This window comes from Schistocerca gregaria, chromosome 4, assembly GCF_023897955.1.
Source record: "Schistocerca gregaria isolate iqSchGreg1 chromosome 4, iqSchGreg1.2, whole genome shotgun sequence".
Classification (NCBI taxonomy): Eukaryota; Metazoa; Arthropoda; class Insecta; order Orthoptera; family Acrididae; genus Schistocerca; species Schistocerca gregaria.
The window spans coordinates 290287276-290305838 of NC_064923.1; the positions used below are offsets into that span (position 1 = coordinate 290287276).

General features: G+C 41.4%; 1 protein-coding gene across 2 annotated transcripts in view; it reads right to left on the minus strand.

Moving 5' to 3' along the window:
- Nucleotides 1–18563, minus strand: part of LOC126266692 (uncharacterized) — a 53405-nt gene that overhangs the window by 5518 nt on the left and 29324 nt on the right. For both annotated transcript variants that reach the window (XM_049971126.1, XM_049971128.1), the window contains one exon: nucleotides 8131–8367. In XM_049971126.1, coding sequence (XP_049827083.1) covers nucleotides 8131–8367 — 237 coding nt within the window. The remainder of the gene's footprint in view (nucleotides 1–8130; nucleotides 8368–18563) is intronic.

Genomic DNA, 18563 nt, shown 5'->3' on the forward strand with positions numbered 1-18563 from the left:
CGATTTTGCCATTGATAAACTTCATCATCCCTAGTACCTACATTGTGGAGTGCACATGGGGTTTTATAGGCAATGCGGTAGTTTGAGGTACTCTGGTGAACATTCTCCAGTTGATGTGCAGATAGCAAAATCAGTCTGCACTTAGAGTAAAGACCCTTCAACTGTCAAATTTTTATCATTAAATTGTCTCTATATAGCAAAGCAACGAAACCAGAACAGAACACAATGGCACCTCCTACTTTACATAACATCTGTCAGATTCAAATACCTTCAATGTTTGTTGACAATGGACAACAGTGTTCTGTTTTCTACTTTCCAAACATGGAGTGAAAGATTGCTGAAACTTTCCCCTAAATCTGTAATGATCCAGCTTACATGAAGTATTTCTTGGTTTTCACAGTCAAATGCTTTTGTTAAATCAAAGAAAACGTGTACTGTCCTCAACCTATATTTTAGCCCAGATAATGCCTCACACACAAAAGAATACACTGCATTATCTATGGGTACTTCTTTCCAGAAGCAAAACAGCGAGTATGACAGTAAAGTGTGGGCACTGAATTATGCCACCACTCTCACATATATTAACTTCTCAAAACACTTTTGTGAACATTGGTAGCCAGTATCCATCACATGATGTACAACTGGTGTTTGTAACTGGCCTATATCACAAGCCCAGTCTCTACCAAGGCTATTCTGAGCCCCTCTTGCTACCCTCTTTAGGGAAGTCCTTACATACAGTTCCTATCTGTTCTGTCACCTTATTGACCCCAGCACTTAGTTTAAAAATACTGGTGAATTTTTAGTCCCTACATAATGGCCCCTCCAGTGTGGACCTATACTGCACCTGTGACTGCTACCTAGTAGTAGAATCCTCTTTGTCTTAATGCTTCTTAGGCTTCCTAGCAATGTTGAGTGTCTGCTGTATCTTACCTGCCTACAACTACTGGAGGCTACTCTCCACATGGCTCTGACTGTTGGCTAAGCCTAGTCTCAACATTCAAAATGAAAATGAAACTGTCAGAGTGTGTTTTCTTCCTTTTAACTTTACTGCTAACTGCCAGTTCCCACTTCTTCACCTGTAGTCTCTTCACCTTTTGTCTGACATTCTCTAACAGTGCCTGAAGGGCACATATACTCACTTCCTGCTCCACTGTTAATCTCGTCATTCTTTGTGTCCTGTAGCTTCAAGAGAGGATCCCATTAAATTCCTCCCTAGCTTTCCTATTACATTCACACAGTTGAAACCACTCGCTATACACTTCACCATGTGCCCCACAACTCACTAATCTGTGACAACTGATGAACTTCTCGCTCATGGTCAAACTTTACTACATCTTTTAATAAATACAGAGAAATAATGGGAACGTCACACAGTCAGTCCTAAAGTATCCACTGCACACTGGCTAGCATAGTGCCGCAAGATGGCATCAAGAAAGCTCTGACCTGAGCACCAATGGAAAGGGCAAGTAGCGCCACATCTCCAGGAAGAGTTCGGCACCTCTGTCAATGGTGATTTAACTAGCTGCCCATTACTGGTCATTGCCAGTTCAGTCACAGACTTTGAGAGCATCAGTACTGAATAATAGGAAGAAATTACTTAGCCTGCATTCTGTAATAGCAGACAAATGTAACCACACGTAGGAGGCACAAGAAACTGTTTCTTTTCTTTCTAGAAATAAAGTGTTATATCATTCAGAATCTGATATGTACAGATCACTTTGGATTCCTGCTATTGGCCATCGCAACTTCTCTCCTTACTTATTTTTGTCTGTGATGACTCTCACAGTAGCCGACACAACACAGACCACCCATTAATTACATACATTATCTTACTAAAATACAAAAGCAACATAAGAGCCACAGTTACAGGCTGACAAATGTAAACTCTATGAGCACTAGCTATCCAAGACAGAGAGAGAAAGTAAAGAAAGATATTTCCTCAGCGCTATTCTATCAAGAAGAAAAATTCAAATGAAAGGACTTCTGACATTTACCTGTGCTCAAAGAACCTACTAAACACTTTAAACCACACAGGCAAAAGTAAATACACTTACACAGACATGCATTTTATGTCACTCCAGTCCCACAGAAGATGGAAATTGTATTAAAACTGATACCAGAATATTTCTCCTTATTTCTCCTAACAATGTCACACAGACAGTATATGAAACAACCAACAAAATATCACAATTAATCACAATAACATGAGTTTTCAGGTTATTGAGCAACAGTCGATGATATCAAACCAAATATTCCTGAGAGCTGATGTTAGAATATAACCCTGTGTTATCATAGATTTTAGGAGAAACTATTTATTTTAAATAGAAAATATTATGTGAAATTGATCAACATGAACTTTTTATATTGATATTTAATGTCTTAGTTAAGTATTGGCCTTAATGTGAAGAAATTTTATAGAGATGGTTAATTACACTATACTAATGCAAATACCAGGAAGAAAAAACTTGCTCTAAGTTGAAATTAGTATTTGGAAATCAACAATACCTAATTTTTATCCCTGTTTACTATACTATTTCAGTATTTGCATTGAATTTTAAGAAAATTTATAGAACTAGTTGATAATATTGATACTACATTGATACAAATATCAAGGGGAAGTGCTTATTTTAAACTGAAAATAATTTTTGGAAAAACAAGAGCAAATTTTAGAAGTTCTGTTTAGTATCATAGCTTGATATTGGCTGTTAATGTAGAGAAAATTGAAAGAGGTGTTTAATTACATCATATTAACACTTATACTAGGGAGAACACAGTTTTTCTAAATTGAAAATAGTATTTGGAAAATGTCCAAAATTTAAAGTTTTCTAAAGTTCTATTTATTATCTTAGTTCAATATTTGATTTCAGTTTGAATGAAACTGGTAGTCCTGGTTATGTTCACTGAACTGATGGAAATATCAGAGAAGAAGTAATTATTATGAACTGAAAATAGTATTTAAAAATCAGTAATATTTTCATTTTTAATAATCTATTTTTATATGGGTTCAGTTGTAGAGTTTGATGTGAACAAAATTTAAAAAGCTCAGATTAAATTAATAGTGGTATCAGAGACAAAATTGTTATTCTAAATTAAAAATTGTGTATTAAAATGATTAACAGTAACATATAAAGTTATATTTAGAATTAGAATTCGGTGTTGCCTTTCAGTTTAAAGAATCAGTATGGTATGAATGAAAAAATGATCATTCTAAACTGAAATTATTTGGATATTAACAGCATTAACTTTTACTGAAGTTTTTTAATTTCTATTTATTTTTATTTAGCATCCTTTTTTTTTAATTTATAGTCAGAATCTTCATTTAGTGTTGGATTTTAATTGAAAGAAACTTATGGAGTTAGTTAAATACACTAACCTTACAATACTACAGACATTAGTGAGGAAATTCTTATTATCATGAACTGAAACTAGTATTTGTAAATTTGGAGAAGTAATCTCTTTTAAACTTCTGTTTTTTTTGCAATCGTATTGACCAACTAGGATCATGTTAACAACTTCAGTTCCTCTTCTTCCTTTGTTGTTGTATCCTATTTTTCCAGTATTCCCTCATTTTCTCCGAATAAAGTCTCTTCGTTTCTTCTGTCCATGTTGTTCCAGATTTTTTATTTCTTCTGCTTTGAAAGCCTTCCAAATTTAGTATCTCGTTTTTAAAACGGTTTCTTTCTGCTATTTCTGATTCTTTGATGTTGTTTCTTTCAAGATCTTTTCTTACTTCTGTAATACATGCTACTGCCGATATTTGTTTTGTTAGTCTATTTCCATCTATTCGGTAGAGATGTCCAACAAAGGTTAATCTTCGTTTGGCCACTACTTCAGATATTTTATCTATATTTTTGTAGATCTCCTCATTACTTCTTATTTTCTTTCTGTTTCTTTCTTTATCTTTTAATTTTCTATTTTTTAAATTTCTATTTTTTTAATTTCTATTTTTTCAGATCAGGAATTCTGGAAGGCTCTGAGGGACACACGTGTATTCAGAGGATTCTTTGATGAGACAGAGCATTATTTAATCTGCAGTGAAATTGGGATTGTGAGGCTGAAAGGGCAGGAGGTCAGGTCCATATGTAGGAGGATAAGAGTGGAGAAACTTCAGGATAAGGAGAGCAGGCAAAAGTACATAACAGCGATCTCAGAAAGGTACCAGTTAGTTGAATGTAGTCAATTACAGTCACTGGAAAAGGAATGGACAAGGTACAGGGACACAGTACTAGAAGTGGCTAAAGAATGTCTTGGAACAGTAGTGTGTAAAAGTAGGATGAAGCAAACAGCTTGGTGGAATGATACAGTCAAGGCAGCCTGTAAAAGGAAAAAGAAAGTGTATCAAAAATAGCTACATACTAGAACTCAGGTAGACAGAGAAAGTTACGTTGAAGAAAGAAACAAAGCCAAACAGATAATTGCAGCATCCAAGAAGAAATCTTGGGAAGACTTTGGAAACAGGTTGGAGACTATGGGTCAAGCTGCTGGAAAACCATTCTGGAGTGTAATTAGCAGTCTTCAGAAGGGAGGTAAGAAGGAAATGACAAGTATTTTGGACAGGTCAGGAAAACTGCTGGTGAATCCTATGGATGCCTTGGGCAGATGGAGGGAATATTTTGAAGAGTTGCTCAATGTAGGTGAAAATATGATCAGTAATGTTTCTGATTTCGAGGTAGAATGGGATAGGAATGATGATGGAAATAGGTTTACATTTGAGGAAGTGGAGAAAATGGTCAATAGATTGCAGTGCAATAACGCAGCTGGGGTGGATGAAATTAAGTCAGAACTCATCAAATACAGTGGAATGTCAGGTCTTAAATGGCTACACGGGATAACTGAAATGGCCTGAGAGTTGGGACAGGTCCCATCAGACTGGACAAAAGCAGTAATCACACCAATCTTTAAACATGGAAACAGAAAAGATTGTAACAACTACAAAGGTATCTCTTTAATCAGCATTGTGGGTAAAATCTTCTCAGGTATTGTTGAAAGGAAAGTGCGAGTATTAGTTGAGGACCAATTGGATGAAAATCAGTGTGGGTTTAGGCCTCTTAGCGGTTGTCAGGACCAGATCGTTAGCTTATGGCAAGTAATGGAGAAGTGTTACTAGTGGAGCAGGGAATTGTATCTATGCTTTATAGATCTAGAAAAGGCATATGACCGGGTTCCTAGGAGGAACTTATTGTCTGTTCTACGAGATTATGGAATAGTAGGCAAACTTTTGCAAGCAATTAAAGGTCTTTACATATATCAGTTAGAGTTGATGGTAAATTGAGTTCATGGTTCAGAGTAGTTTCAGGGGTAAGACAAGGCTGCAACCTGTCTCCACTGTTGTTCATATTATTTATGGATCATATGTTGAAAACAACAGACTGGCTGGGTGAGATTAAGATATGTGACACAAAATAAGCAGTCTTGCATATGCAGATGACTTTGTTGTGATAGCAGATTCGATTGAAAGTTTGCAAAGTAATATTTCAGAGCTAGATCAGAAATGTAAGGACTATGGTATGAAGATTAGCATCTCCAAAACGAAAGTAATGTCAGTGGGAAAGAAATACGAGGGTCGGTCAAAAAGTAATGCCTCCCATTTTTTTTCTACTTAAAAAAATTAAGTTAAGTGAAAAATTTGAATTTGGCGCCATTCCTCAAACCTTCTTCTGCAATCCACTGCAGTAGTAACTTTCTGTGTCAACAGGTGGCAGCACAGCAGAAGTTTGTAAGATGGCCGACATCGATGTTCGTTTGATACAGCGTTGTGTGATTGAATTCTTGAATGCAGAAGGTGAAACGCCCATACGCATTCATGAAAGACTGAAGAAGGTGTATGGTGTTGTGACAGTGGATGTCAGCACTGTTAGACGAAGGCTTCGTCGTTGTAAGGAAGCTGAAGGGCAAACACCGTTGACTGACGAAAAGCGGAGCGGCAGGCCGGTGAGTGCAGTGACTCCACACAACATTCAGCAAGTTGATGACATCATTCGTGGTGACTGTCGGGTGACTGCAGATGAAGTGTGTCGCATTATTTCTCTTAGTAAAGCCAGTGTGATCACGATTATTAAACAATTGGGGTACTCAAAAGTTTGTGCACGGTGGGTTCCAAGAATGTTAACCGATCAGAATAAAAAGGCAAGGAAAACAATAGCCTCCCAACACTTGCAGCGCTTCCGTTTGGAGGGAGATGAGTTTCTGAAAAAAATTGTGACCGGGGACGAAACATGGGTGCATTTTTTTGAACATGAATCAAAGAGGCAGTCAATGGAGTGGCGTCACACAAGCTCGCCGAGGAAGAAAAAATTCAAAACTGTGCGATCGGCAGGGAAAGTTATGGCAACAGTTTTCTGGGATACAGAGGGTGTGATTCTGGTTGATTTTTTGGAGCAGGGATGCACAATAAATTCTGTTCAATACGTCACAACCCTCAAAAAACTTAAAGCACGTCTTCAGCGAGTTCGCCCAACAAAATCAATGGCAGATGTTCTTCTTTTGCATGACAATGCAAGACCACACACCAGTCGTCACACCTCTGACGAGATTGTCAAAATTGGATGGGAAGTTTTGCCTCATCCCCCATACAGCCCTGACCTGGCACCATCAGACTTCCATCTGTTCGGGCCACTAAAAGAAGCTCATCGTGGGATTCATTTTGAAGATGAGGAGGCCATCAAAACATTCGTGCGTCAATGGCTTAGGAAGCAGAGCTGTGATTTTTACCGTGCTGGGATACATGCCCTTGTTCAAAGATGGACCAAAACTGTAGAGATGGGCGGAGATTACATTGAAAAATGACAAAATGATCCTCAATGTTGTGGTTTTCAACCTATGTAATTGCATTTAAATTTCCTGACAATTAAACGTAGAAAAAAAAATAGGAGGCATTACTTTTTGACTGACCCTCGTATAAACGGATTGAGTGCCAAATAGGAGTAACAAAGTTAGAAAAGGTGGACGGTTTCAAGTACTTATAATGCATATTCTCACGGGGTGGAAACATAGTGAAAGAACTGGAAGCGAGGTGCAGCACAGCTAATGCAGTGAGCGCTCAGCTAAGATCTACTCTCTTCTGCAAGAAGGAAGTCAGTACCAAGAGTAAGTTTTCTGTGCACCGTTCAATCTTTCGACCAACTTCGTTGTATGGGAGCGAAAGCTGGGTGGAGTCAGGTTATCTTATCAGTAACGTTGAAGTTACGGATATGAAAGTAGCTAGGATGATTGCAGGTACTAGTAGATGGGAACAATGGCAGGAGGGTGTCCACAAGGAGGAAATGAAAGAAAAACTGGGAATGAACTCTATAGATGTAGCAGTCTGGGCGAACAGGTTTAGATGGTGGGGTCATGTTACACGCATGGGAGAATCAAGGTTACCCCAGAGACTCATGGGTTCAGCAGTAGAGGGTAGGAGGAGTCGGGGCACACCAAGGAGAAGGTACCTGGATTCGGTTAAGAATGATTTTGAAGTAATAGGTTTAACATCAGATGAGGCACCAATGTTAGCACTGAATAGAGGATCGTGGAGGAATTTTATAAGGAGGCTATGCTCCAGACTGAACGCTGTAAGGCATAATCAGTCTTAAATGATGATGATGATGATCTGTTTAGTGTCTTCATTCAGTACTGGATGTAAATTTAAAGCAAACTTACAGGGCTTGTTAGGTGTACTAAAGTTACAGCAAGACAGATATCAGTGAGGAAATAATCATTATGAGCTGAAATAATATTTGGAAGTTACAAGAATATATTTTATAAAAAACTCTATTTATTTTTTAAATTATTTCCCATTTATTTTCCTAGTTATTTCTAATTACTATTCTATGTTTTTTCCGTTTTTTATGAGTTTAGCTTCATTTAATATTGGATTGCAATGTAAAGAAAATAGTCCGAGGAAAGAATTATTATGAAATGAAACTAGTATTTGGAAATAAGAAGAAGCAATTTTTTTCAGTTTCTATTAAATTTTTGTACTGTTTTTCTGTTACTTATCTGTTTACTTGTTTTTATTTTTCTGTTATCTTACTGTTGTTCCTGTTAGTTTAAGTTCTATTCAGTGTTTGAATTCAGCGTCGGTGCAGACTAATGATATTTAGAAGTGGCCGCCGTGTGTACAGATGTTTCAGACGGACAGTGGCTCAGTACCTGGGGCGGCTGCAGGGAGCAGGCGAGCAGGCCGGGCCTGGGGGCGACGGCCCTGGCCTGCCAGGCTAGCGGCGCCGCCAGCGACGCGGCCAGCAGCCAGGCGGCGGCGGCGGGCAGCGCGCCAACGCTGTTGTCCGCGGCGGGGCCGAGCAGCGCGTGCGCGCACACGCACGTCACCAGGTAGGCCGCCGCCGCGCCGAGCAGCGCCTCGCCGCCCACGAACGCCGCGCACCACGCCTGCAAACACACAGCGCGCGCGCTGCAGCTGGCGCGCCTTCGAGCTTCAACAGAGGGCGCCGCACGTCTACCGCAAAGAGTAATTATCTCTGGAGTGAGCATTGCGTTCTTCGCATGTTGACAACATTAAACCAGGATTGTCACGTGTTTTCGGGACTTCGCTGTGCGTGTGTGCTTTCCACAGAGTTTGAAGTTTATAATATCAAGAGTTTTTGTTGTGTTTTCACCAGTTTATGATAGTGTGATAGCGATGGTGAATTACTGTTGTTGCTACGGATGTAAAGAAAAATATGTGAAAGGCGGGACAGCAACTTTTCATGGGTACATACCATGTAGTTCTAATTGTTGTTGTTGTGGTCTTCAGTCCTGAGACTGGTTTGATGCAGCTCTCCATGCTAATCTATCCTGTGAAAGCTTCTTCATCTCCCAGTGCCTACTGCAACCTACATTCTTCTGAATTTGCTTAGTGTATTCATCTCTTGGTCTCCCTCTACGATTTTTACCCTCCACACTGCCCTCCAGCGCTAAATTTGTGATCCCTTGATGCCTCTGAACATGTCCTACCAACCGGTCCCTTCTTCTTGTCAAATTGTACCACAAACTCCTCTTCTCCCCAATTCTGTTCAATACCTCCTCATTAGTTATGTGATCTACAAATCTCATCTTCAGCATTATTCTGTAGCACCACATTTCGAAAGCTTCTATTCTCTTCTTGTCCAAACTATTTGTTGTCCATGTTTCACTTCCATACATGGCTACACTCCATACAAATACTTTCAGAACCGACTTCCTGACACTTAAATCTATACTCGGTGTTAACAAAGTTTCTTCTTCAGAAACGCTTTCCTTGCCATTGCCAGTCTACATTTTATATCCTCTCTACTTCGACCATCATCAGTTATTTTGCTCCCCAAATAGCAAAACTCCTTTACTACTTTAAGTGTCCCATTTCCTAATCTACTTCCCTCAGCATCACATTCCATTTTCCTCGTTTTGCTTTTGTTGGTGTTTATCTTATATCCTCCTTTCAAGACACTGTCCATTCCGTTCCACTGCTCTTCCAAGTCCTTTGCTGTCTCTGACAGAATTACAATGTCATCGGCGAACCTCAAAGTTTTTATTTCTTCCCCATGGATTTTAATACCTACTTCAAATTTTTGTTTCCTTTACTGCTTGCTCAATATACATAGGCTAAAACCCTCTCTCACTCCCTTCCCAACCAATGCTTCCCTTTCATGCCTCTCGACTCCTATTACTGCCATCTGGTTTCTCTACAAATTGTATATAGCCTTTCGCTCCCTGTATTTTACCCCTGCCACCTTTAGAATTTGAAAGAGAGTATTCCACTCAACATTGTCAAAAGCTTTCTCTATGTCAATTCCAGCAGGACACTGCGACACCCCAGACATCTAGAATTTCTACAGAGTGGCTCAAGGAACACTCTTCTGAGTTTGAACACTTCCTGTGGCCACCAAACTCCCCAGACGTGAACATTATTGAACATATTTTTGATGCCTTGTAACGCAATGTTCAGAAGAGATCTCCACCCCTTCGTACACTTAAGGATTTATGGACAGCCCTGCAGGATTCAAGGTGTCAGTTCAGACATTAGTCGAGTCCATTCCACGTCGTCTTGCGGCACTTCTGTGTGCTCGCGTTGACTTTACACGATATAAAGCAGGTGTACCAGTTTCTTTGTCTCTTCAGTGTATATGGCTGGCATCAGGAGCGGCTGATACTTTCGCCGTTCTATTGATTTTCTGGTGTTGTCTCTTTGACCCATCTGAGTCAGCGACTCTCCACAGTCAATGCGATGTCGAGCTCTAGAAAACTGTAAATGTTACAACTGTCCTTACAGATCCTGGGAATAGGATTTTACAGTAATAATCATTAAACTATGACAGTGTACTGTAGAGTAGCAATTGTTTATTATTAAATAATATTAACGTCTTATCGCTCCCTACTCTGTATTACCTAAACTATCCTTGGCGCCGGCCGCGGTGGTCTCGCGGTTCTAGGCGCGCAGTCCGGAACCGTGCGACTGCTACAGTCGCAGGTTCGAATCCTGCCTCGGGCATGGATGTGTGTGATGTCCTTAGGTTAGTTAGGTTTAAGTAGTTCTAAGTTCTAGGGGACTGATGACCACAGCAGTTGAGTCCCATAGTGCTCAGAGCCATTTGAACCATTTGTTTTCGGTATCAGTACCCGTTATCGAGATCTAGAGTTCAAAGTGACCATAAATATGCGGATAACAGCAAAAATCAGTTTTTAGACTTTTTTATACCATGGGTCGCAATTATCTAAATAACTAGCCCTAGAAAATGGCTCAGATTTTAACTGTACGTTCTTTAGATATGTATTTAGAAGCGCCATTTTCCCGATTTAGAAAATCTTTATTCGTCATTAAGATACTCCCAAAAAACGTTGATTTTTGGGTACCAAAAGTACCAATTGTGGGATAGCCACTCCTATAATTTCTACGAATTTCAAATCGTCAAAATTTTTATCTCATATGGTCTTAAGATGCTGCTCTCCGGGAAATTTGAAAACTTTTCCCATCCTATTAGCCGATACCTATATACAGAGGTTCAAAGTTACCGTACTTATGCAAGAAAAATATGCACAAAACACCCGGACAGAGGCGTAAATATAGCTTTAATTGACGTCGTGAATATGTAGCAACGTTCTGGGATTATCGAAAGGGTTTTTATGTCACCAAACTATGTTTTAAATCGCCATTTTTTCATCAATAAAACCTCATAAAGTGCTGTCTCTTTATAATGGACACTTCACACCTACCAAGCTATCTTGACCTGGGAATTATTCGATGGTGTCACTTGACGGCGTAAGCACCTATCAGAAAATTATTTTGTAAAGCGAAATTCTTTGTACTTGCAGAACAGACACCGCATTTTGTGGTATACTATAGATACATTTTTCTGTAAAGTAATGAAAAGCGGAATTTCGCTGGATGTGAGCAATTTTGTGTTAACCTTACATTATGCATACTTAGTTCACTTATTTGTTGTTTATTTGTGTCAAAGTATTTAAATGCGTTGAAGTGTATAAAGTGTCGAAACTTTACTGACCTAGAGAATTCGTTTTATTAAAGCAGCACACCCTGCTGTAACAGGGAAAAGAGTGGAATCAGCTGAAAAATGCTCCTGTCGCACCACAAAAATGCAAATATGCCCGTCTTTAAAAGACTCTCACAGAAAAGTGCGGAAAACAGTGAGAGAGAGATGGATGAGGAGTGTCTCAGTGGCAGCAAAAGAGAGAGAAGACACTGAGAATAAAAAAGAGAGCTGAGTGGGGACCATACATGGGCTTGGAAGGTCTGGAACCGCTCGCCCCTCAGAAGACCGGCCAATTTCAACACGAAAAATATTCCAACTTTCCCCCAAATTCTTGTAGCCACATGTTAAAATATCCCGGTCTAGAGTTCAAAACCTGAGCAAAGCATCCCCAAGGATATTTGTGGACAGGGGACAATGATGGTTGAAGAGAAAGATAGCAGACTGTGAACATGAAAGGAAGAGACAGTGGCAGTGAGAGAGAAAAAGAATGGGACAAAGACAATGACAGTTGGAGACAAAGAAAGTGAATTTGCCAGAGAAGGAGAGTGGTGAGACGGAACTAGAGAAAAGAATAAAGACAGCGATAGTGGGAGACATAGATAGGAGTAAGTGCCAGTGAAAGAAAAAGGAGACAGTAGGAAAGAGACATATGCAGACCATGGAAGTGACAGGGAGATGTTGAGTTTGAAGGGTCCATTACAAAAAGAGACTGAGTAAAAGGATTTAGAATGTTTGGTGTTACCTTTTCAAGTTAAAATGGAATGTCTTTTTCTAGATTAGATTAGATTAATTTCCATATACCCATAAAAGAGGGAAATCTCCTGGGTATGGAACATGTCAGATAAACACATTACAAAAACGCAATTAGAAAAACTTGAGTTTCATTAATTTTAATGATCCTCAGTCAAAAAGCAGTAAAATTATGTACATGAATTAAATTTAAACTTCTAATATTTACAGGTTTAATACTTACATCTGCTTTAATTAAATCCACCATTCAGACTTTTGCTAGTTTCTTGGCTATCACAACCAAGTACTGTCAAAAATTAAAGTAAATTATTCATTTCAGTGATCCTCAGTTAAGAACAGTCACATTATGTGCAAGATTTAAAATTAAACTTCCACTATATACAGACTTAAAGACTTACATCTGCTTTCCATACATCCATCATTCACAAAGTAGGTAGTTACTTGGCTGTTACAACCAAGTATTGTCAAAAATTAATGTATAATAAATTTTCATTAAAATGGTCTACTGCACTTGTTATGAGACTCATGGATGGAATAGAAGGAGTTGGCCACCAAAAATTCTTTTAAATTATGTCTAAATTGTGCCTCGTCTGAAACTAAACTCTTAATGGTTGCTGGTAACTTATTGAAAACATGCGTTGCTGAATACTGGACTCATTTCTGGGCAAGAGTAAGTGATTTTAAATCTTTATGTATATTGTTCTTATTCCTAGTATTGATACTGTGTACTAAGCAGTTAGTTGGAAAAAGAGATGTATTACTTACAACAAACTTCATTAAGGAATAAATATACTGAAAAGCTGTGGTTAATATGCCCAATTCTTTGAATAGGTTTCGACATGATGTTCTTGGATTTACACTACTCATTACTCTTATTATCACCGAGCGAGGTGGCGCAGTGGTTAGACACTGGACTCGCATTCGGGAGGACGACGGTTCAATCACGCGTCCGGCCGTCCTGATTTAGGTTTTCCGTGATTTCCCTAAATCGCTCCAGGCAAATGGCGGGATGGTTTCTTTCAAAGCGCACGGCCGACTTCCTTCCCCGTCCTTCCCTAATCCGATGAGACCGATGACCTCGCTGTCTGGTCTCCTTCCCCGAAACAACCAACCAACTCTTATTATACGCTTCCGTACTCTAAAAAATTTTTCTCTCTTTCTGGAGTTACCCCAAAATATGATTCCATATGACATAATGGGGTGAAAATAAGCAAAATATGCCAGTTTTTTTTTAATATTTATATCTCCTATGTCTGACATCATTCACATTGCAAACACAGGCTTGTTTAGGCACTTTAGCAGTTCGTTAGTATGTTGCTCCCAACTGAATTTATTATCAAATTGTAATCCCAAGAATTTTACACTCTCAATTTCTCCTATTTCCATGTCATCATATTTTATACGCACACCAGAAGGAAATCTCTTGGAAGTTCTGAACTGCATATAGTGGGTCTTTTCAAAGTTTAATGACAGTGAATTGGCTATGAACTACTTATTAATGTCAGTAAAAATTTGATTAGCTGCTCTTACTAAATTTATATTTGATTTAGTATTTATTGCAATGTTTGTATCATCTGCAAATAAGACAAACTTGGCATCTGGTAATGTAACAAATGACAGGTCATTAATACACACAAGAAACAGTAGTGGACTGTGACTTTGTAAACGATCTATGGATCCAACACTAATCTTCACTTTTTCAACTTCATTAATTTCTGTGGAAAGCGAAACAGCATAGACAGTTGATGTGCTGTAGTATCTGTTTCTCTCCAAACTGGAACTAGCTTTAAGGTCGCCGGCGCCTGTTAAGAAGTGCCCATAGCGAAAGCTGAGAGATGACTCAGCTGCACCGCTCGCTGCAAGGTGGCCACGTCCCTGCGGCTGCCGCCGCACGGAGATTCTCGTGTTACGCTGTGAGTCATACAGACGGAAGGCAGCCGAACTACTCGATAACGCGTACGACTGTGGACAGACCGTTTCTGTGTCCCTTGCCGCCTCAGATTGTCAGTCAAGAAGAGGAGGAGGGCAGATGAGAGCTTTCTGTATCAGCATCTGTTGGCGTCTCTACTTCAACGGAGGCAGATGAAACTGAGCAGCCACACATTAATTTGCGGATATTCTGTTGGAACTGAAAAATTTAATAAACAGCGAGTACACGAAAAAAAGTGGACTCTTCTATGTTATTCTTTCTTGATATTTAATCTGTCTCAACAAGTTACAGTAAATTCAGCATGCAGGGCAGTAATCAGAATTATGACATCTACCTTTCGAACTTTTAAAAAGTAAGAAAAAATGTAAAAAAGAAATACTATGTTATAAATACACTGCTGTCCAAATTTGAAGCAACAAATAAATTTTGCAAGGTTGCGTTTATTTTGCCACAAAACAGTAGAAACAGGTGATAGTAAAGTAGAAATAATGTAAAGAATACAGAACGTTATCAGTAGGTGGCAGCACAATGCGCCTAATATGAAGCCGGCCGGAGTAGCTGAGCGGTTCGAGGCGCTACAGTCAGCAACCGAGCGACGCTACGGTCGCAGGTTCGAATCCTGACTCGGGCATGGATGTGTGTGATGTCCTTAGGTTAGTTAGGTTTAAATTGTTCTAAGTTCTAGGGGACTGATTACCACAGTAGTTAAGTCCCATAGTGCTCAGAGCCATTTGAATCAACCTAATATGAAAAATGTTTTTTTTGGGGGGTGCCCGGATACTTTTGATCACATAGCTTATGTGTCACTCAAGCTCGGTTCGACTCGATGCACATCCGGGTTAGAGCCGTTGCTGCTCACAGAGGTGGCAGCTCCGTGTCCTGAATTTCGCACGATGCGAAATCACCTAGAAATTTAATCATCCTGCTGTACTAACCACATCAACGAAAGCGTTGCGTAACGCGATATGTGTTGCAGATGCCGTGCTATTGTGACTGTTCCTGTACCGCTCGGTAGGTCACCCCTTACAGTGTCTGTAACATACACTCACACTATTTGGTGTTCTTCCTGGTGCTGCAGTTTTAATGGATAGAAGTAAATTTTTGGAGCTTACAAGCATCGGAACCTTTACGGGGGTAAATTTTCTCATTAAGGAAACCGTTCGACGAGCATCACTTTAAAGATGTCGCAGTCTCTCGCTTTTCAGTTGGTTGTGTCTACGCCACTCGTAAGGCTACAAGAGCTCAGCAATGTTGTGTGCTTCTGACTGATGCTGCCCGGCTAGTCTCGGGATATATCTGTACCAGATGGACCTGTGCCTAAGCTCGAAAGTTGGAACACTGCACGAGGCGCCACAGACTACACCTGCCAGCTATGTATCTGTACGCTGCCGCTGTGCTAGAGATGGACAAAGTCGTTCATCCTTGGGAACTAGTTCACTGGTGATCGCTCTTTTTTTGGAACGGTTCATTTTTACTCGTTCACCATTCATTGTGCTTGGTATATGGTTCTTATGAAAAATTGGAAATTAGTAGCACAGCAGATGGAAGGCGTCATGAGGGGGCACTTGCCTTCCTCCTTGCGTACAGAGTTTTTATTCATAACAGAATTCTCACACACTTGTAATTTTCGTGACTCTGCAAAACGTCTCGTTTAGCCAACTGCATCGTTATGTGGCTGGTCGCAGTGAAATAATATAAGGTGGCGCACAAAAAACCGCTCCCGAGTACAGACTGCTAGTCAATTACGGACGATCTGTTGACCGCTACGAGCAGAATAGATAAACATGTAATAATTAGGCAGTGAAGAAATAACAAATAAGGTAATGCAAACAAGTTTGAAACAGCAGATGACGGTTGGTAAGCGACAATGAGCAGTCTAGTACTCGGGGCCGATTTTTCGTGCGCCACACAGTACCACTGAAATACACTCCTGGAAATTGAAATAAGAACACCGTGAATTCATTGTCCCAGGAAGGGGAAACTTTATTGACACATTCCTGGGGTCAGATACATCACATGATCACACTGACAGAACCACAGGCACATCGACAGAGGCAACAGAGCATGCACAATGTCGGCACTAGTACAGTGTATATCCACCTTTCGCAGCAATGCAGGCTGCTATTCTCCCATGGAGACGATTGTAGAGATGCTGGATGTAGTCCTGTGGAACGGCTTGTCATGCCATTTCCACCTGGCGCCTCAGTTGGACCAGCGTTCGTGCTGGATGTGCAGACCGCGTGAGACGACGCTTCATCCAGTCCCAAACATGCTCAATGGGGAACAGATCCGGAGATCTTGCTGGCCAGGGTAGTTGACTTACACCTTCTAGAGTACGTTTGGTGGCACGGGATACATGCGGACGTGCATTGTCCTGTTGGAACAGCAAGTTCCCTTGCCGGTCTAGGAATGGTAGAACGATGGGTTCGATGACGGTTTGGATGTACCGTGCACTATTCAGTGTCCCCGCGACGATCACCAGAGGTGTACGGCCAGAGTAGGAGATCGCTCCCCACACCATGATGCCGGGTGTTGGCCCTGTGTGCCTCGGTCGTATGCAGTCCTGATTGTGGCGCTCACCTGCACGGCGCCAAACACGCATACGACCATCATTGGCACCAAGACAGAAGCGACTCTCATCGCTGAAGACGACACGTCTCCATTCGTCCCTCCATTCACGCCTGTCGCGACACCACTGGAGGCGGGCTGCACGATGTTGGGGCGTGAGCGGAAGACGGCCTAACGGTGTGCGGGACCGTAGCCCAGCTTCATGGAGACGGTTGCGAATGGTCCTCGCCGATACCCCAGGAGCAACAGTGTCCCTAATTTGCTGGGAAGTGGCGGTGCGGTCCCCTACGGCACTGCGTAGGATCCTACGGTCTTGGCGTGCATCCGTGCGTCGCTGCGGTCCGGTCCCAGGTCGACGGGCACGTGCACCTACCGCCGACCACTGGCGACAACATCGATGCACCGTGGAGACCTCACGCCCCACGTGTTGAGCAATTCGGCGGTACGTCCATCCGGCCTCCCGCATGCCCACTATACGCCCTCGCTCAAAGTCTGTCAACTGCACATACGGTTCACGTCCACACTGTCGCGGCATGCTACCAGTGTTAAGGACTGCGATGGAGCTCCGTATGCCACGACAAACTGGCTGACACTGACGGCGGCGGTGCACAAATGCTGCGCAGCTAGCGCCATTCGACGGCCAACACCACGGTTCCTGGTGTGTCCGCTGTGCCGTGCGTGTGATCATTGCTTGTACAGCCCTCTCGCAGTGTCCGGAGCAAGTATGGTGGGTCTGACACACCGGTGTCAATGTGTTCTTTTTTCCATTTCCAGGAGTGTAATATCATAGGTGTTATCATATTCTCTTTATAAAATGTAAAACTATACACTCGATTACGGAGCGCGGGCTTCATTCGTTTGTTAAGTCGGTCTGCCTTCCATAACAATGAACATGCTCTTTTACCTTGGATCAAAAAAAAAATACGGTAAATGGCCACTCGTGTGTGCCGTGCCAACGTCCTTTGTGTGGAATAACAAAAAACTTGCCTTTTTACAAGTATTTCTTCTGTTGTTTGTCGAAATAGTGAAGTAAGCTGATTCGCCGTTTTGTTATCTGAAAAGGTGTAATTTTTATGTAATTTACGTAATTATAAAATACATTTTAATTACCGGTCGTGGGCGCTGAATAGAATACGAAAAGAACCAGAAGTACGGAGTTCAAAAAAGGTTTGAAACACATCTAGAATGGGCGTGCAAAGCGAACGAAACGAACAACTCGGTACTGAACTACGAGCAGTCGGCAGTGGAACTGCGACGAGTGGCCAGGCGAAGAAGGACGAGTACGGCCGAGCGAGACAGAGACCGAGACAGACGGGAACGGGACCGAGGCTGGAACGAGACCGGCCCACATGCCGTTCGGGAATGAGACCGACCGTTTCCCGGTCCCGCGAACTGTAAGTGGAAAGCCGCGACCGAAGTGAACTATGAAAGACCGTTCCTTAGAATTCGTTCCTCGCTCGTTCCGTTCATCTTGGTGAACCGTTCCTTTGGACCCGTTTGTTCGCGAACGACCCGTCTCTACACTGTGCAGTAGCCGACGAGCATCTGTAACTTCCTTGAACCGCTGGCACCAGCGATGGCACACATTCACACATCACGTCTTCTTTATACAGAACTCATAACTACCACGAAAGGAGCACTTCATGTATGGTACCGATCGTGGGAAAGCTCAGAGGCCAAAAGTTTTCAGGGATTCACCCATTAATTCCCGTAATACTTTCACGGTGACATACAACGTCAACAATAACAATGAGAAATGGAAACGGGCGTTATCCTGTAAACCTCAAGAGAATCAGCCTCTCCATATTACAGAGTTCTCCCTTCGGAACTACCAGATCTGAGCCACCAACCGTGCGGTTTCTCCCGCTACG